The sequence below is a fragment of the Sinohyriopsis cumingii genome, unplaced genomic scaffold, assembly GCF_028554795.1.
Source record: "Sinohyriopsis cumingii isolate HCF-2022 unplaced genomic scaffold, ASM2855479v2 utg000036l, whole genome shotgun sequence".
Taxonomy (NCBI): domain Eukaryota; kingdom Metazoa; phylum Mollusca; class Bivalvia; order Unionida; family Unionidae; genus Sinohyriopsis; species Sinohyriopsis cumingii.
The window spans coordinates 1,602,018-1,621,345 of NW_028315863.1; the positions used below are offsets into that span (position 1 = coordinate 1,602,018).

The 19,328-nt window shown below is 38.8% G+C and overlaps 1 protein-coding gene across 2 annotated transcripts in view; it reads left to right on the forward strand.

Moving 5' to 3' along the window:
• The first annotated feature begins 615 nt into the window (after nucleotides 1-615).
• LOC149775019 (uncharacterized) overlaps nucleotides 616-19,328 on the forward strand; it is a 75,604-nt gene continuing 56,891 nt past the window's right edge. For both annotated transcript variants that reach the window (XM_089944536.1, XM_089944537.1), the window contains exons 1-2: nucleotides 616-633; nucleotides 1,360-1,542. In XM_089944536.1, the coding sequence (XP_089800662.1) occupies nucleotides 619-633; nucleotides 1,360-1,542 (198 nt within the window). In that variant the 5' untranslated portion in view covers nucleotides 616-618. The remainder of the gene's footprint in view (nucleotides 634-1,359; nucleotides 1,543-19,328) is intronic.

Genomic DNA, 19,328 nt, shown 5'->3' on the forward strand with positions numbered 1-19,328 from the left:
AATTGTTTGCGTCGTTCCGCAGTCATTACTTTTAGAAATGTCCAGATTTCGTCTTCGTTATTTCGGGTGAAACTGGTTCCCAGGCTAATTGTATTTTCATAATAAACCTTTTATTTTTAAATATCTATTCCATGAAATGAATTTTTTAAAAAGATTTTTATATTATAGTATTTTTGAAAAATTAATATCAGAAACATCTGAAGGCCAGTGCAAACCTCGCGACCTTCTTTCATTGAAAGTTCAAAATCTATAGCATCACAGCCTTTAAAAATATGTTGGGTGAAAGTGGTCGATAAATACAGAAGAATATAGGCGTATAAAACAGCTCAGGAAAATATGGAGAGAGAGAGAGAGAGAGAGAGAGAGCACCGTTAAAAGACAAAGAATCCCCATGATCGAAATGGACTATTAGGTGCATGTTATAAAGACTTGGCAATAATTTACAAAATACAAAATTATTCATTCACACATAATAATATTATACTGATAAATACGCAACGTCAAACGCTATTATGTACATTTCACCAATCCGGTTGAGCGCCATGGCACTTCCTTGTGGGTGTCAAGTAAATATATAAATGGGCCGCAGAGTGAGCAACCAAGAGTACACCCGGCGCAATGAAGTCAAAGGAGGTAAGTCTTTGTGTCTGTGAGTCTCTCTCTCTCTCTCTCTCTCTCTCTCTCTCTCTATATATATATATATATATATATATATATATATATATATACTGTATATATATATATATTACCATTTTGTAATTATTTAACTATGACCAAATTTTCTAGAGTTCGTTCAGATTTCGGAGAAATATACTACATCCGTACATTTTTTTTATTATGCACTAACTTAAATGAATAAAAAAAATCAGAAACAGTCTGAATAATGCATGAATTAAAAACATATCGAAATACTTTATCGATATATTGACTGATTAATTATTCATTGATTAAATGAGTAATCGATTAAGTGAAATCTTGAGTCACCTTCATCCGTTCTTTTAGTGACAGCCGTATGCACTGATATATTTATGTATTTGGGGGGGGGGAGAGGGATGTATTGGGTACTTGTACCTCAGTATTTCATTTAATTAAATAAATATGCTAACATAATACGGATATTATGGAATATGTGCAGAAGATTGTTAGTAGCTTCTCGTCGGTCGGTGGCTTTTCCCTTTTCCTTCCTCCACCAAATATTCTGACCGCGGGATATACTCTGTGATGCGCTGAAAAATGGCGTTGTTACCCACGTGGTAATCAATGCGTGCTATATGGCTTAGATATTAGTCTTAGAGTTCATGTTGTTTGTGAAGAAGAAAGATGGCAAAAAGCATATAGGCATCTTAATTTTATTTGCAGTTTGGACTCTCCATGTATGGTATGTCTTTAATTTTGTTGACACTACCAATCTATGCAGTGGAAGTACGCCAGAAAAATACAACATATACCATTGCAAACGCAGGCAACAGAAACCATCTTGAGGGACAATTGACTTATTCTCAGAGAACAAACGAAATAAGCAATTACCACATCCAGAAAATAGTGAGTATTAACAATTTTAAAATTGTTATTCATTCACAATTCGTTCTTCTTTCCCATTCAATACATAGATGGGATATTGTATCACATGCTTCCCCACTGAAACAAAGATACCCCCAAATCAAGTGCTCTAACTTTTCTAGCCGACATGAAAATGCCATTTCAAACAGAAGATTTTATGTAACTATAGTTGTGTAAATTATTTTGTTTAATAATTACATCATGAGAATTTTCCCATTGAATTAAAGACTGTGGCTTGTTCTGAATTATTATGTGAATATACATAATCTTGCATCTGTTTATGATGATATATGGAGTGAAAATAGGATATAGGATATACTGTTTCTGTTGTTTTCATAATATACATAATTAGAAAGCCAAGATCCTAATCAAAGTTAAAATCTAATATTCTTTATGGGTTTCGCTTTTTACACGATTTTAAGTTGTTTTTCATAATGCTTATCATTTTACTCATCTCTAAGAAAAATATGAGACATGGTAATTTTTTGACAAGATTGCGCCATATCAACGTTATTATTGAACCCTGTGAATATAGGCTATTGATCGTCCACGTGAATAATATGGACACGTCAACAGGGAAACGTTTTACTATTTTGCACATGAAATGTGTACGAAGATTGTTTGGGCAGACATTCTTTCAACTCAAGATTTCATTTTCTTTAATTCTGTCACGGTTTATTTGTTCATACATTCAACTTATGTTTGTGCAAGCAACTGTGCTTTCAATTTCTAGTATAGGTGCTTTCAATATGGCTCTTAATCGACGTCTATAACGTTAAAAAGGTATTTTGAGAGCAGGTAACTCTGAAGAAATCGTCCGGTTATGAAGTGGCCGACAAGCCAATAAATCGAACAGCCATCTACGAGTGGTAAACGAATGTTAGAGAGCAGCAGAGAGACTGGGCCCACCAACTATTTCGTCCAACAGGACCATCTATCGAAAACTTTTCTGATAGAAGGTCTTATTTCACAAAAATAACCCTTCTAGCCAGAAACTATGATGACTAAATTCTCTTTACTGGCTAGAAGGGTTATTTCGACAAAGATAACTCACTATGAAAAATGTTTCTTCACGTGGTGACGTCGACGACGACGTTGGCGGCCCAGTCTCTCTGCTGCTAACGATGTAAAATATTTTAGGATTTCTGTTGTGAATTAAAAATTTAAGTTAACAATAATGGCCAACATTGGAGAAGCACATTCCGCTAGACTAGCTCGAGAGCGACTAGAAGCAATAAAAAAATTTCTTCCTGTTCGTGATAGTGTTAGAGAAAAATTACAAGCGCAACAGCAAGCAAAAGTTGAATTCATGGAAGGTACAACAGAATTATTTAAACCCGTAACAACAGCTACTGAAACAATAAAAACCGCTATCATAGGAAAACCTGATCCTGATAAACCGCAACAAAGTCTTCTTCAGGCAATAGAAGAACTTAAGAAGGCTCAACCGAAACCGATCAAAGGATTTAATTATAAAACGGATTTTATTGAAGGTTTTGTGGATGAAATTAAAAATCGTCCAGTCAGAAATAGAGATGAAATAATTGCTTTTGGTGTTGACGCTGCTGGGGCTTATCACTCTCGAGAAAAGTTTATTTAAGATCCTAATCAAAAGGTATCTAAACAACAATTTCTAGATGGAATTTATAAAATAAAACGGGGTGTTGAACGGTTAGATACCAGTGATGCATTTTATCGAGAGTATATGTCAGGATCAGATCGATTTGATGTCCAAATGCGACAAACAAAGCGACATAAAAAACCAACTCCGAAAAAAATAGCTAAACCGCAAGTCGTCGCAGATCCAACAGAAAAAGAATCAGAAGAATTATATCGACTTCCTCCTCCGTTGCAGCAGACCCAGCAAGAAACTCCTCGGGGTTCGTTTACGAAATTCGGTATTGATAAAATAGAAAATACTATGACTATGTCTCTTCCCGCTTTTGCTTCAAATAATTTTGATGACAGAGAAAAATTTAAAAAAAAAAAACGTAAACAAAAAATTGACACCTTCGAGGAATGGGCAGAGGCGGTATATTTTGATAGACAAGATTTACCCGTTGATCCAAGCGATCCTGGTTATATAAAATTTAATGAGAGACTGGTAGAGTTAGCAGAGATACAACAACGACAACGATCACCCCCCAAGGAGGAAATCATTCCAGAGGAATTTTTCGATGAGCCTAAAGAAAAATCGGGGGGAGGTTTAGGGTCTGGTTTTATTCCCTGCCCTGATAATATCATCAATGATGTATCACGGCTAGAAGTTCTCATCGGAGGAAAACGTGCCGGAAATAACTCACCAGGAATAATTAATGAAGCGGCTGATATCTGTCAGCGACTATTTCGCGGCGGCATCATGGATACTCACATCTATCGAGAACTTATTGATGAACTCGTGGACAGCGATTGAAAGTCGATTAGAGAAATAACTAATTAAATAAAATGATCATACATGACTCTCATCATATGACCCGACGAGAGAGAGTGGTAAATTCGCGATATCCTGTTTACAGTGCATATTATGGAGATGGACTTGGAGATGTTGTTCAAGGATTGTTTACAAGAATAGCTCCAAAGGTGGGACCAATTGCAAAACAATTATCGTCAAAAGCTATTGATGTTATTAGAGATAAAGCTTCTGGTGTAATCGGTGATGCTGCCGGCAAAGTGTTCACGGCGATCAAGGACAGACTAGTACGATTAATACGCAGAAAGCCTCCGCCGGTAAAATTACCAAGCACTGCGGATATGCCTGCAAATGTTAGCAAAATAATAAATGAAACTGCGAATCAGAAACTAGAGTCACTGATACCTTCCAAAGAAAAAGAAAAAAAATATAGCTTCAAGTTTAGTAGCGGGAAGTGGTCTTCGTTTTAGATAATAATGTATTACAATAAGATGTTTCAGCGCATATCCAACGTAGCATTTGATATGGTTAAACCAGTCAGAAAGGATGAATCCTTGCGTGATTATCAATTTTATTCTTATGATACAAAAACACCTAACGCGCCGGGGAGAATTGAGTTTCAAATTCATGATACAAGTAGATATTTTCTGCCTTGTGAGGCTTTTATTGAGGTCACAGGTAGAATCTTAAAAGCGGATGGTACTGGATACGGAATAGGCGATCGTGTTGGTTTTGTTAATAATGGTGTGATGGCGTTATTTAGCAAAGCCACATACTCGATTGATGGAAAAGATATTGAGTCGTGTTTGGATAATGTTGAACTTGCCACGACAATACTTGGTCTTGCAAGATATTCTGATGATTACACAAGATCAGCTGGTCCAACAATGATGTTTGTGAAGGACACATCTGATCATCCCGAAAATAGAAATGTAACGATGAACGCGGCTGGGAATGCAGTTGAAGCCATGAATGAAAATTTCAACTTGGGTTTTGCCGCGCGTCGATCAATGCTGAACGGCGACGAAGAGTTTTCCTGTGCTATTCCACTATCTCATATTTTTGGATTTTGTAGAAGTGTCCGAAAGGTTATATTTGGTGCCAAACACACAGTAACGCTTGTCAGAAAAAACTCTGATAATGATGCAATATGGAGAGCTGCTGGAGTTGATCCTGGTCAAGTAGTGTTAAGAAAACTATCTCTGTGGATGCCAACAATGACTCCATCAATCGTTGAAGAAGAACGGTTACTTTCTTTTATGAATCAGGGAGGAAAATCGTTGTTATCATGGTTAGCAATGACAGCAGATAGTACTTCTATCAACGCTCCTGGACTGTTCACGTGGCAATTGGGATCACAACAGGGAGTATCAGCAGCGCGACATATATTTATCGCGTTTCAGGCAAATTCTAGAATAAATAACCAGGAAGCAAATCCAATGATATTTGACACACTTGGAGTTTCTGAAGTTTCATTAAGAATAAACGGACATCAAGAACCCGCTGAGGATATCAATCTAAATTTTGAACAAAATGATGTTGCACGGGCATATTATCAATTGATGTCTTATGATGGGCGTGATCAAAACGTTGACACTGGGCTGCAGATATCCCAGCGTGATTTTACAACGTTGTATCCGATCTATTACTTTTCGTTGGAACATTTGGATTTATTCAGAAAATCTGTCGTTGATATAGTTATTCGGGCTCGCCTGGCTCGAGTACCAGCTGGGGCAGCTGGTCCACCAGTAGTTCCTGGAGGTGTTAGAGCAATCGCGGTCATACTTTCCGATAAAGCAATGTTACTTGAAGGTGCTGGCGGCCGAATGAGAGTCATTGATGCACCAGTGGAAAACTTGTAGCATTGTTTTAACAATGCAATTAGATCAACATCGTATTAAATAAAATGTCATACAGTCATGTTAATGTCACACTGACTCCTGGTCAGGTGAAGAAATTACAATCGAAGAACGCGAGCACATGTGGGACATCAATAACACTAAAACACGATCAGCTAGCGGGCGGACCAAACAAATTGTCATTGACTAAAACTCAGCTAAAACATTTCAATAAAGCGAAACAAGCAACGACTGGAGTTCGACTTGATCTCTCTCCGGCCGCGGTCAAAGATATGGTTAAAACCGGCGGTATATTTCCTCTTCTCGCCGCGATACCAGCACTGATAGCTGGTGCTGCTCCCGCAGTCGCAAAAGCAGCCGCGTTAGGAGCTGTTGGAACCGCAGCTGGAATGGCACTAAAGAAAGCCACAGGAAAACTATATCGAAAAAAACGTGCCGAGGTCTCAGACTTCCAGGAACTCCGGCGTCATGGTACCCAAAAAGGTTTTAAGTGCTTTCAACGCTAGCGTTTTCACACCGATGTTGAAGCTTCCAGCTTCTAATTTTGATTTGCTTGATGCTGTTAAACAATTACGTATAAAGAATTTCAGAGGTGTATTTATACGAGATCAGTTACCAGCACGACCGAATAATCCAGAAACAGGAATTATTAATCTCGATAATAAAAACGGTCCTGGAACTCACTGGGTTGCTTACGCGATCGATCCACGTGGAATTATCTATTTTGACTCGTACGGGCTAGCACCGCCAGTTGAGTTTTTCAGGTACGTCCAAAGATTTTCCAACATGCCAGTTTGGCAGTCAACGCTGCCAACACAAACACTGATTGATCCTCCGATATGTGGTCGTGAAGTATTAAATGTTCTTGATGCGATCTCGAAATCAGCGAGTCCTCCTCACAAAGTCGTGCATGAATACACCACAGATGTGATTTCCAAATTTAAACAACCCCATAATTGATAATGGTTGATATTTACGGAAGATCAAGCAGAACCAAGGAAGAAAAAAAAGATATTGATTTATCAGCGTATGCGACCAAAGATGAAATTGATAATCTTTTAACGTTAACCGGAATAGACCCAGATGAGGTTGTTATTTTTCAGGACAGGCACGGCAAGCTAAAAACCAGTAACATTAAGTGGAATGACATAATTCGCAGGGTCCTTGGAGCTACCGCGGACAACATTGTTGTATTCACTGACAGTGGCAGAATCAGATTCGTTGATATCAATCGCGGCGCTTCGAGATGATATGCAAAAACTTGCACTTGCCCGTGTAGCGAAGACCGGTGATACAATGACAGGTGAACTCAGCATGAACGGTAACAAAATAACTGTGTTAGCGGATCCGGAAGGTCCCGAAGATGCCACCAACAAAAAATACGTAGACACCATTGACGGTAAACTAGCCACGTTGCGGACAGAGTATGATGTTCACGTGGGCGCGTTTACAAGACTTCGAAGAAACTTCGCAAAAACTGATGATGCCACGGATAAGTTCTTTGGGGTTCCTCCGGTCATCGACATGAAACTTTCTGAAATCATACCAAATCTTACCGCTAACGCCAACGATATCAACAAGATTAATACCCGGTTAGGTGTAGTCAGAACAGAAAAAAGTTTTTCAGATCAAATCGCGTTGATAGAAAATAACATTAACACGATCAAACAAACACAGCAAAACATCGTAGCGAGAATTCCTGAGATCGTTAACAAAACCAGTCTGATTAAAGTCCCCACTGGAGTTACCTCCGGGCATATCACCAACATCGTATTCACGGTATCATCGGGATTCGCAACATGGTCTCGACAAAATAATACTATCAAATACACGGCAACAGCCACTGGCGTGTACAGGTTGTCTGTGTTTTCCGCCGCTAAATTTGAAATGTTTACAACCTTTCCATGGCGTCATTCCACCGACAGGTTTTCCGGGGTTGTAACTGTAATATTGAACAGCGGAACCGAAGAAATATTTGTACTTGAAGCCGCAGACAAGAAATTAACCGCAACATCTTACTGGTGGTGTTTGGAATTCGTCGCAGAAACGCCTCAATTGGTTACCGCGTAATTGAAAATCACCAGTGATTTTGAATAATAAAAATGAAATCAGCATCAACGACAACATTAGACGCTCAGCAATACCGGTATGATCAAGTACGAGAATGGCAGGCGACGCTGAAAAACACCATTGACAAATGCGCAACAAAAATAAAAAAATACAAACGGCGTGTAACCGTGTTGGATACAATAGTGTATTCGGTATCCGCGGTAGTTGCATCCACGGGTGTGCTATTGTCAGCGCTGACACCAGTGACTGCTGCAATCGCTATCACAATCACAATTTCAGCATCAACGACGATTGCAGGAGTTGCTAATATAATTGCAAAAAAAATATCCTCGTGCGCGATAACAAAATTACACGAGTATGACCGGGTAAACAACGCGGCCAACAGCGCCTATTCGAAATTGTCCTCGTTGATATCATCCAGCCTTGACGATACAACAATATCAGATTCCGAATTCACGTTGATGTCTGGCATATACAACGATTACGAGCGTGCAAAGAATTTTAATTTGAAAACGATGAAGATAAATAATGACGGAGATACTTCAATAGATAGCCGCAAATACAACTCCGGTAAGGACCACAATGATATCAATATCCTGGACGCAACCTGAATTCAATGTTAATTTTCCAACTGCAATTCCAGTTACCGAAATAGCGTTGGCACAATTACGAGTATATCACAGTTGGCCCAACATCAGGTCGACATCATTTCACGGACAGTTGTCGAATAATTCATTTGTATTTTCATATCAGAATAGCGCTGATGGCACACCAGATTGGAATACTGGGAGTTATCAGATAGAAGAAATCAACAAAGAAATACAGCGTCAAATGAAGCGTATCATCGGAAAAGAAGCAAAGATCAGCATATTAGCACACGAGCCAACGTTGTCCACGATCATCGAAATCTCAACACCGGATTACGCCGTTGATATCTATAACAGTTCAATCAAAACCGTGTTAGGATGGCCAGGTGAAGCCCCTGATGCAAAACCGCGTATACCAGACCCTGTAAGATCCGATTATTTCACGGATACCATGTCATATCATGACCTTCAATCACGATACATAGATGATATCCGCGAAATGAAGAATCCAGCAAATACTAACACAAATTATAGAGATGACAAGGGAGGAGTGGGGATGAATTGGAAATTTCTCCCCCCCTCGGGGGAGCCTCTCCCCCCCCCCCCCCCCGTCCCCGATAGATTATTTATCTTTCTTCGGAAAGATAGAGATGACAAGAATCTTAAAGCAATGAACGAGGCATTTAAAACACAACTTAAACTTCTGCAGCAATCCTTTCAGGAACATATTTCTGATCTATACAGTCCACGTGACAAAATCATTAAACATATCGAAATAATAAATCGAATAATCGACGATATGAGATATTATAACCAGCGACTGGTTCAGATGGTAATTGATGCCCCCGAGAAGAAGAATTTTCTGGAACTGTATAAAACAACGGAAGATGAATTACGAAATTTTAAATTACCCGGATATAACGTACCTGAGATGGTAACGTCGTTATCCAATCTCCTGGATCAATCCTTCAAGGATATTCTTGCCGCGCACAAGCAATCATTCCCGGAACCGCTATCTTGGAACACGATAATTCCACCAGCGGTGATGGCAGACATATTTCTCCCGGGATAGTAAATATCACTGATGTCGTCGCGGTCAATCTTGTATGTGATGTCATCGATGGCAGCTACAGCGTAACCACGACGGAATCAAATCAAGCCCAGCAAGGATTTATATTGTATTCATTTACTCCTAGAGAACCACCTGGATTTTTGATTGTGCAAGAGCCAATCAATCCTGTATTTCTGCGGTGTCATAACCCTACGCTCACAAGGATAAATTTTAAAGTCACTGACCAACAGGGTAGACTTTTGGACCTGCGTGGAGAGACTGTTAGTATTAATTTGCTGGTGAAATCCTAAAGGATTTTCGTCGTAAAAAATCTTCGATTTTTTCAAGGACTTTCAATTAGCGATATCACTATCATAATAATGTACAAAAAATCTTCGAATTACCAACAGTATGATTCCGATGATGATCTCTCTGACAGTTCTGACATTTCCATGGAAACACAGTGTGATTGTGAATCACAGCGTGATTCTGACAGTGATTTTGTTGTCAGTGATGAAGATGTCTCTGACAGTGAAACACAGCGTGATTGTGAATCGCAAAGTGATTCCGATGATAGCCCGGTTGGCGTTTCCAACGACATCACCATCAGCGATAGCACTGTCGTAATAAATTATATTAAATGAACGCGAAAATAATAGTATGTATCAGCACGTGAAATGTTTAATACACAACAAAAGCGCGCTTGAAGAATTCATCCGAAAAATATTTACCGGAAATCATTTCCCGGGCGTTGTTAAAATAATCATCGATAAGTACGGCAATGATGACTTTTTACTGACAGATTTTCAGCTGAAACAACTCCGCGAAAACAATATCACGATGATTACTTGTGACGCAGACCAAATCCTCAATGTTGCTCACTCGTGCATTTCACGGGATCATCTCGATAAAATACTGCAGTAGAAATATCTTCGATATTTCCATCCTTTAGGATTTTTAAAAATGTCTTAAAAATATTTTACTTTGTATATATTTTTTTACCACTGACAATTTCGCTGATTTTCATAGGGTATCAGCTAGTACAAACCAACGAAATCGGACAGTTGCATAATTTACACAGTAAAAAAAATATTACTTTTTCTTTACTTTCGATTTCACTTCTAGGTACCCGATTTCACTTCCTTGACTTCGTCAAGGAAGTAATGCAATCAAGGTGAGGTATTTACTTCGTAATCCGTGACGAAGCTATCATTGCTTTCTAAATTCTCTGGATTTTCACCCTTGACTTCGTCAGCGGACATACAATGCTTTAATTTTCTGACCCGATTATTAATTATCTTTTTTGTTTCATACTCGGCTGCCAGTGCCAGCCTGATCTTTTCGATTGCACGAGACAGTGGAACAAATTCATTTATTTGTGTCTCCGCTACGCTGGCCAGCGATTTATACAAATTGTTTTGAATCATCTTTATGAATCGATATTGAGCAGGAAGAATATAACGCCCTGCGTATAATGATTCAAAATCTGACAGAATAGTTTCAACATTTAGTAATATATTAAATCCTTGTTTTTCTAATTTTTTAATAGCATCAATCACATTATTGATATTTTCTTGATTCATATTTATTATATTTTTATATCTTTAAAATAGAAAAAACATCACATCTCCTTTGAGTCTCTAGGGTGTCTTATGACATCCTACCAAACTCAGGAGGGGGCGGAAACACTACCCCCGATTGAGCTGCTAAACTGCCAAATAGCAGTCTAGAAAGCCCAGAGGGTGTGTTTGCGAAACGACGAGACATTCCCCATTTGTGAACCTCCTAGCTTACCATTTGATATGCTAGCAAGGCTCATATGGGGATAACACATAACACATAACTTATCCTAGTACTTAATTCTAACTTATCCTAGGGACGGCACAAACATATAGTATTTACAGTAGAAGCATATTTACAGCAGTAGAAGCTATTTACAGCAGTTGTATTTTACAATTGTATATATAACTTATCCTAGGACGGTACAAATACATAACTTAATTCTAACTTATCTTAAGACGGCACAAACATATAACTTATCCTAGGACGATACAAACATATAGACAACACAGACAGATGCGGGGTTATAATTCTACATCCAACGAAGTTGCACACCCACCCCTGAAATCAATCCCGTTGGGGGCAAAAGATCACCCCTGACGGGTGATAACGGAGAAAGTTGTGCAACTTCGTTGGGGTTCGACCCCCCAACTATTATAAAAACCCTATAAATCGGGCCCGTCGACAGTATGTCCGTAACGAGGATTCGAACATGACATTTGATAGCGCCGGGACGAAAGTCAAACGCGTTACCATTGTGCCACTTTCCAATCTGATAATACAGGGTTTAAAAAATATCATATACTGATCTACCTGTGAAATCAGGTAGTTATTTACTTCCTTGTGCAGAAAATCGTCTGCTCGCACCTGTAAAGTGTTATAGCGCGCTGTTGACAAAGTCACCTTGACAGCGTCAACGGGGAAATAATTGTATCATTGACTTTTACACAGTCGCTGCAGAGTTATCTCCGCTGGAAAATTCTCCTGATAACGAAATATAATTTTCTGATTATTATACTTTTTTGCCAACGCGGATTTATATATTTTTTCTGCGACTTTTCGTACTGAGGGCGCACAAATACCAAAATGCTTACTAGCTGCATATATCGATTGAAATATTATTTGTTCATTCGTACCTAAATTTATTGAAACAACCTTCTTGGCTCTTTTATTGTTACGGCCAGTATTACCAGCTTTGCAATTTTCGCTCTGCGTCACAACTCTCAGATTGAATAAATTGTTATTAAGTTTATTATTATCAATATGATCAATTACAAAGCCGTTTTTGATCTCTCCGAGGAAACACTCGTGCACGAATCTATGATTATAGTAGCTTTTACCGCCAGAAACCTTAAAATGGAGATAACCAGAATTAGTAACAACACCAACTGGTTTTTTCAACCTGCTATTTCTAACTATTCCCTCGCGAGATGCTTCGTAATTCTTGATTGTGGGATGTGGGACAAACTCAAAAACAGTGAAAGCACAGCGAAAGATCTTGGACGAAGAATAATCGGTAAATTTACTCAGGGTGCAGCATTTGATCATAAAATGCATCACTCGCTGTTGATTATCGATGAAGCTGAATTGGATTTTATAATCGCCGACGCGGTTGCCAGAGACATATTTTGTAACAAGGAGGATGTGTTCTTGTCCGACGGGAAAAAGTTGGGTACAATTGTAAGTTATATCGACGGAGAATCGCCTCAATACACACATTTGAGATCTTCAATGCTGGCTTATGTTTCTATAAATTTGTTATCGATGGTAAATCGATTTCCTGGTAACGCAGTCAGAGTTGCCACGGATTCATTTTACATCGACAAGAAATATTCAGAATCACTGACCGGTATAATGAAATTCTGCGGCGGAGATGAATGGGGTTCGTGGAGAATAAAAGCCGAGATGTTGCACGAGTATTGTGAATCCGCTGATGTTGCAATCGAGGATGATTATTGTAAATCAACAATGCCAGAAATATCTTCCGCACCGTCTGTGAATGATCCAATCACCAGACATAAAACTGTTTATTTGAACGGGCCGGGAGGGTCTGGTAAAACAACTCGAGCGATTGAATTATTTCGAAATTCAGATATGATTGTGCTAACACCTACACACAGGCTTGCCAGAGAGATGAAACAGCGAGGAGTCAATTCTTGTACTTATCACAGCTTTTTCAAATATAGCGGCGGTGTGTGGACGCCAGATCGAATGGGCACAAAATATATCAATGATATAATAATTTGGGATGAGATATGTACGGTGTCGCTGGAAACGTTAAAAACATTTCTTGATTGGCTGTTAACGAAAAATACTGCAGTCGTTATGTGCGGCGATTGTAACAAGATAACCGGGTGGGATATTTCGGATTAACAACAGAACACGTTTTGACGACACAAATATATGGTTTAATGTGGCGATTTATATGAGTAGTGGATGATGAAGATGTGTGCGTATTTATAATCCAAATATTGGATCTATTTAACATAAAAACGCACAGTTACAAAGATGAAAAAAATATACAAATAGATTTAGGTCAGTAACCCTAAAACACAGGATAAATGATTTCACAAATGATTCAATAATGGAAAGATGAATACAGTTCACTCAAATAGTAAACAATGTAAGCGTTTACACATAGTAAAAAAAATGTATTCGCTCAGGTAGCGAAATTATGTCACTAAACAAGAACGGATATGCAATCTATCCTTCCAGTCCTGAATAATACACTGGGTCTTACTAACCCAAAATTAGCATACAGCTAAAAATACATGTGTGGAGATGCACTCCGTCACCCGTGCACCATATCCGCTCCACAGCTCCTCCGAATCAATTTCACAACCAATATATACTCCGGACCCTCGGAATACTATGATCACTTGAAATATTAGACCCTCCGGACACTTGCAATATTAGACCCTCCGGACCCCCTGGTCCTTTGACGGCTCTACAGCTGGGTCACCTTAGTCCCTCTGGACACTCCGGACGCTAGATATTAGACGCTCCGGCACCTTAAACGCTCCGGACACACGGACGTTTCTACACTCTGACAACACCGGACACCCCGGATATTCCTACCATCAAAACACTCACTCAGCCCTACAGCTGGAGTTGTGCGAAATCCTTTTAGCAGGCCGCTTGCTGACAAAACCATTAGTATTGTCAAGGTCCTTTACATGTAGTAACGTATTTATACCTTTAGAATTTTCGTTATTCTTTATCAAAGGCACCTTGCACGTGTGGCACAGGACGAATCGTACTCACGATTTCGAAATACATAGACCATATTATAATCACCCTCGGGTATCGTTGTACAGAGAAAAGAAACGAAACCCGAGTACATGTATTTAATTAACAACATTTACACCATTCCGTGACAGCGATCACGGTCAACCACCTCCGTTTGTCGGCGCATCTCCTCATGATTGGCTGAGGAATTTTGTTGATTATCACGAAGAAGTGTCTGATGATTACCGAGCACTTGATGCAACGCTGAAAGAATTTAAAACATTAATCAGGCTACAACCGAATAAAATTCAATGTGAAATTATGCGCGAGATGATTCCTGAAACTTCGATAAGTGACTTTTTACGCGTGTGGAAACCAAACGATTTGATAGTGGCGAGTAGAAAGATAGTCAGAGACACACTTCAACAACAGCTATTTCGGTTACAAAAAATAAAGTTTCCAATGCTGCCAACGCCGTTATGTTATAGACCAACTGATACGCGGTTGCAAAATATAGATGTTGATATTCCAGGAAAGACAGAGAAACAGAATTTAGTATTGAATGATATTGTGTTAGTTGACATCGATGCTGTCGAGGATGCACTAGCGATGAATAAATCCCCGTGGACGCTAGGATACGCAATGACCATTCATTGTTCTCAAGGACTGACTATTTCAGATACAACTGTCTGGATCATTGATGATCGAATCGAATGGTCAAACTTAGTTTACTTAGCGGTGTCCAGAGTCAGAAGAATATCTCAACTGCGAAGAATTGTCTTGAAAAATCCTTCGGATTTTCATTCAAACGCTGATAAAATTAATAATGAAAACAACAGCAACATAATAAGAAAAAAACTCGCCGGTTACAAACAGAGTGACAAAAAAAATAATCGCGATTTTGATCTTGAGGATGACTTCATTGTTGCGCTGAAACAACAACAGAATAATCACTGTGCTAGCTGTAATTGTATAATGCTATGGCAGTATTCGAATAAAAATTCAAGACAATTTACCGTAGACAGAAAAGATAACAATCGCGGTCATACACGTGATAATGTCATGTTGACCTGTCTTGAGTGTAATCGACGTCGGGGTGCCAGCGCTACTTAAGTCACTTCAGTGATTTTGGCGGCAATTGTGTGTCCTCGGGAATTACCTGAAGTTGCTCACGGGTGAATCCACGTTGAGGAGCAGTTGAATCCAACCTGTAGATTGCTGGTCTGCCAGTGGATCTTGTCACGGTGGATATCTTATGTGTGGTAACACTCCAAATGGGATCAGTCGCTCTTCGTTTACCACCTTCAAGTTCACCTGGTTCATATAAATATCTAACTGTGACATTACCCAGTATTTGCGGTTTTTCTTTCTTTCGTTGTAGTGGTATATTTTTTTGAAAAACACCTTGTGTTTTTGTGATCGCGATGGAAGGTTTCATGTTGGTGGTTCGGTAATTTCATTATTTAGCGCAGTTATCACGCTTGGTAATCTTGCAACCCATTCGCGCGATCTCGCATCTTGAATAAATTCCCTCGCGTATTGATATCCAAATAACCGCTCAGCAAGTGTTCTATTGAATCGCTCAACAATTGCCTGATCACGGTGAATTTCAGTGTGTCCTCGTCGTATGGTGACGTTATGTTGTTTCATCAACGATGATACTGCACCTTGAAATTCTTTGCCAGGATCAACTTGTAATAAATTTGGCCAGCGTAGACCACCTCGTTGATAAATTCTTTCAAACGCAGAAGCAACCTCAGATGCTGTTTTAGTTGTTAACGGTTCCGCATCTTTGTATCTACTGGCAACATCAACTATGGTTAACGCGTACTTGTATGTGCGTCTTCGGATAGTATCATGTGGCAGAAATAATATATCAGCTTGATGAACCTCATTTGGTACACTAACATCGAAATGCGCAAAGTGAATTTGTTTAGGGCGCGGTAGATAAATTTGCCATATTGCCTGTCGGGATAACCATTTTTTGGCAACCGCGCGTGTTACTGATGCCGCGCTGGCAAGTTTATCAATTGCTGCGTTACCTCTCCAGTATCCGCTTGGGGAATAATAAATCGACTCCATTATATACCAGTACCCAACGCTAATTTACCTTTCATTGCGGATTTTATCAACCAGGATGTTAACTTTTCTTTGAAAGATTTATCAGGGATGGCATTTAACGCGTGAATTAATTTCATGTCCGCGAGATGGCGCTGTTGCAAATCCTTGCTTCGGTAAGCTACATCATGAGCATGGCACGCGCTATCAATAGCGTTTATCGGATACTCACCTGGTTTTGGTTGATCCTGAGCATCAAGTCTGATATCAAGTCGGGTTCCTGGACCACAGTAATTATATCCTGGAAGATGTTTTTCTCCTGGGTATTTAGCCCACGGAGCTCCTGGCAACGCTGTTAACTTGGCTGCGATATCACCTCCGCTTTTTTTTAAATAAATCTAAATTTTTTGGTGCCACATCGTTCACACTTGCCTGTAAGCGCTTGTCGATTATTCTTTGTTGTAATTGTTGTTGTATCCGCAGTTGGGGTACGTGCTCGGCATTTCACACAATATAAATCCATATTTATTTTATGATATATCTAATGGAAATCACTGACTTTTCCGCGACAAAGCGACGAGAACCAATCAAGCATAACTCAGTGCTACCAAATTCTATCCGAATGATTATCATAGGCCCATCTGGGTCGGGTAAGACACAGTTGTTACTTAATTTAATAATGAAGTGGATGAAGTGGGATAAATTATATTTGATAGCCCCGTCAGTGGACGATCAGCGGTGTTATCAAGTGCTAAAAGATTTTAACGAAAGTGCAAAATCGATAAACGACGAAGATGTTATTGATTTTATAACCGATATCAATGAAGCACCGAGTACGATGATATCGATGGGAGTATTAATAATTTAGTTGGGTACGATGATATCATGCTGGACAAACAATCAAACCCTGCCAGAATATTTTCACGTGGCAGGCACAAAAACGTTGATGTGATTTATGTAACTCAACGTTATACACAAATTCCGAAAGTGATCAGAGATAACTGTAACATTCTTGCAGTATTTAAAGGCGTTGACGCACACACGCTACAAAATATTCATCGAACTTGGTGCGGCGGTGACATGGACTTTAATAAATTCAGAAATTTCTTTAGTCATGCTCAACGAAAACCACACGGGTTTGTGACGATAGCGTTGCATGATCCTTGGACACGATACCGAGTTGGACTTGATACGTTTTTTAGTTAAAAATCCTAAAATATTTTACATCGTTAGCAGCAGAGAGACTGGGCCGCTAACGTCGTCGTCGACGTCACCACGTGAAGAAACATTTTTCATAGTGAGTTATCTTTGTCGAAATAACCCTTCTAGCCAGAAAAGAGGATTTAGTCATCATAGTTTCTGGCTAGAAGGGTTATTTTTGTGAAATAAGACCTTCTATCAGAAAAGTTTTCGATAGATGGTCCTGTTGGACGAAATAGTTGGTGGGCCCAGTCTCTCTGCTGCTTAGAGGATTGCAACAGTGTTCAATCCATACAAAATTACATAGAATACAAATATTATTCAATTATCTAACTCCAATAAATCGTTGCTACTATAACTGTAAATGAAGGAACATCCATCAAAGGAGCATCTAAGTAAATATTTATATTATTTTACAAAATAAATAGATCTTTACTTTAATGTCATGCATTTTGACTTGAAGAAATTGTTATCGTTGTTACGAAAAGTTACGTAAAATCCTCGTATAACTTGTGCAAAATACGAGAAACCTGGGGAATTGTTTCACTCTATTTCCGTATTTACTTAAATATGAATTTGTTGTCAGAAGACGTAAATATATAGTCTCCATACGTCGTATGAGATACAGACATCTGGATAAATATCTAGTCCCCACATCTCATATGAGATACGTATATCTGGCTAAATATCTTGTCCCCACATTTCATCTGTGCGGCATATATCTTACAAAATAGTTCATGCTAAGCATGAAAAAAGTTTACGAATTCTTTGAACATAACGCAGCGAAGGCTAGATATTTTCCAGCAGCAGTTTCTAGTTCTGATGTTTAGATCAGATATGATAAATAAGACATACATATATAATCTGTTCCCTTTCTTTTTGCAACCTTTTCGGTTCATTTTGCGAGGTACTTTTGCATGTTAACATTAAGTTTAGGCGTCCAAAAATTCTTATTTTGACGTAATTTGCTGGGTTTTTTTCCCACTCATAAACCATTTCAAAGTATTCACAACTACACACCACAAACCCAATCTCTTGGGCAGTTTGTTTTCAAATGTCTAATTATTTCAATAAAAATGTTATAAAACTATTAAAATGATCTCACTTAGTATATGTGGTGAGGACCAGCAACTCATGAACAATTCTCCTTGAATGATCGAAATGTTTCTGAAGGTATTACGTTTGATACATTTTCCGCATAATAGTCATTTCTCCAGCTTCCAACACGAAACACTGTTGTGTTGAGGACACAAACATTAAAGCCATGATGATAGTACATGCAGTGAAGATTTAATTATAATATAAAGCAAAAACTTACACGAAATGTTTTTCAATTTTAAGGAACATTCAGATTAAAAATGTATGAGCTGTAATTTTCAAATTTGCTTAAGTAGGACTTATAATATTTTTTCAAAAAGTTCTACAACATGTTTTAGGCCGAACACATGCATAATGTGTAAGGAATTACGACTGCCTATGTAGAGCCACGCTATGTGCTAAGTCAGCATAAAACTGTTGACGTTGACGGGAATTCCACACTAAAGGTCAAACATATTGCAAAAATAAAATTATGACTCAAATTATCATCGGTACCAAGAACGTACGAACGCTAATGGACAGTGCATCAGCAGACAGATCAGAGAGAACAACAACTCTGGTTGGTAGAGAACTGGCTGTATCCAGCTTCCAAACATCATTACTGGGTACAACACTACTTGCCGAATGACCATCCCACATGAGATGTA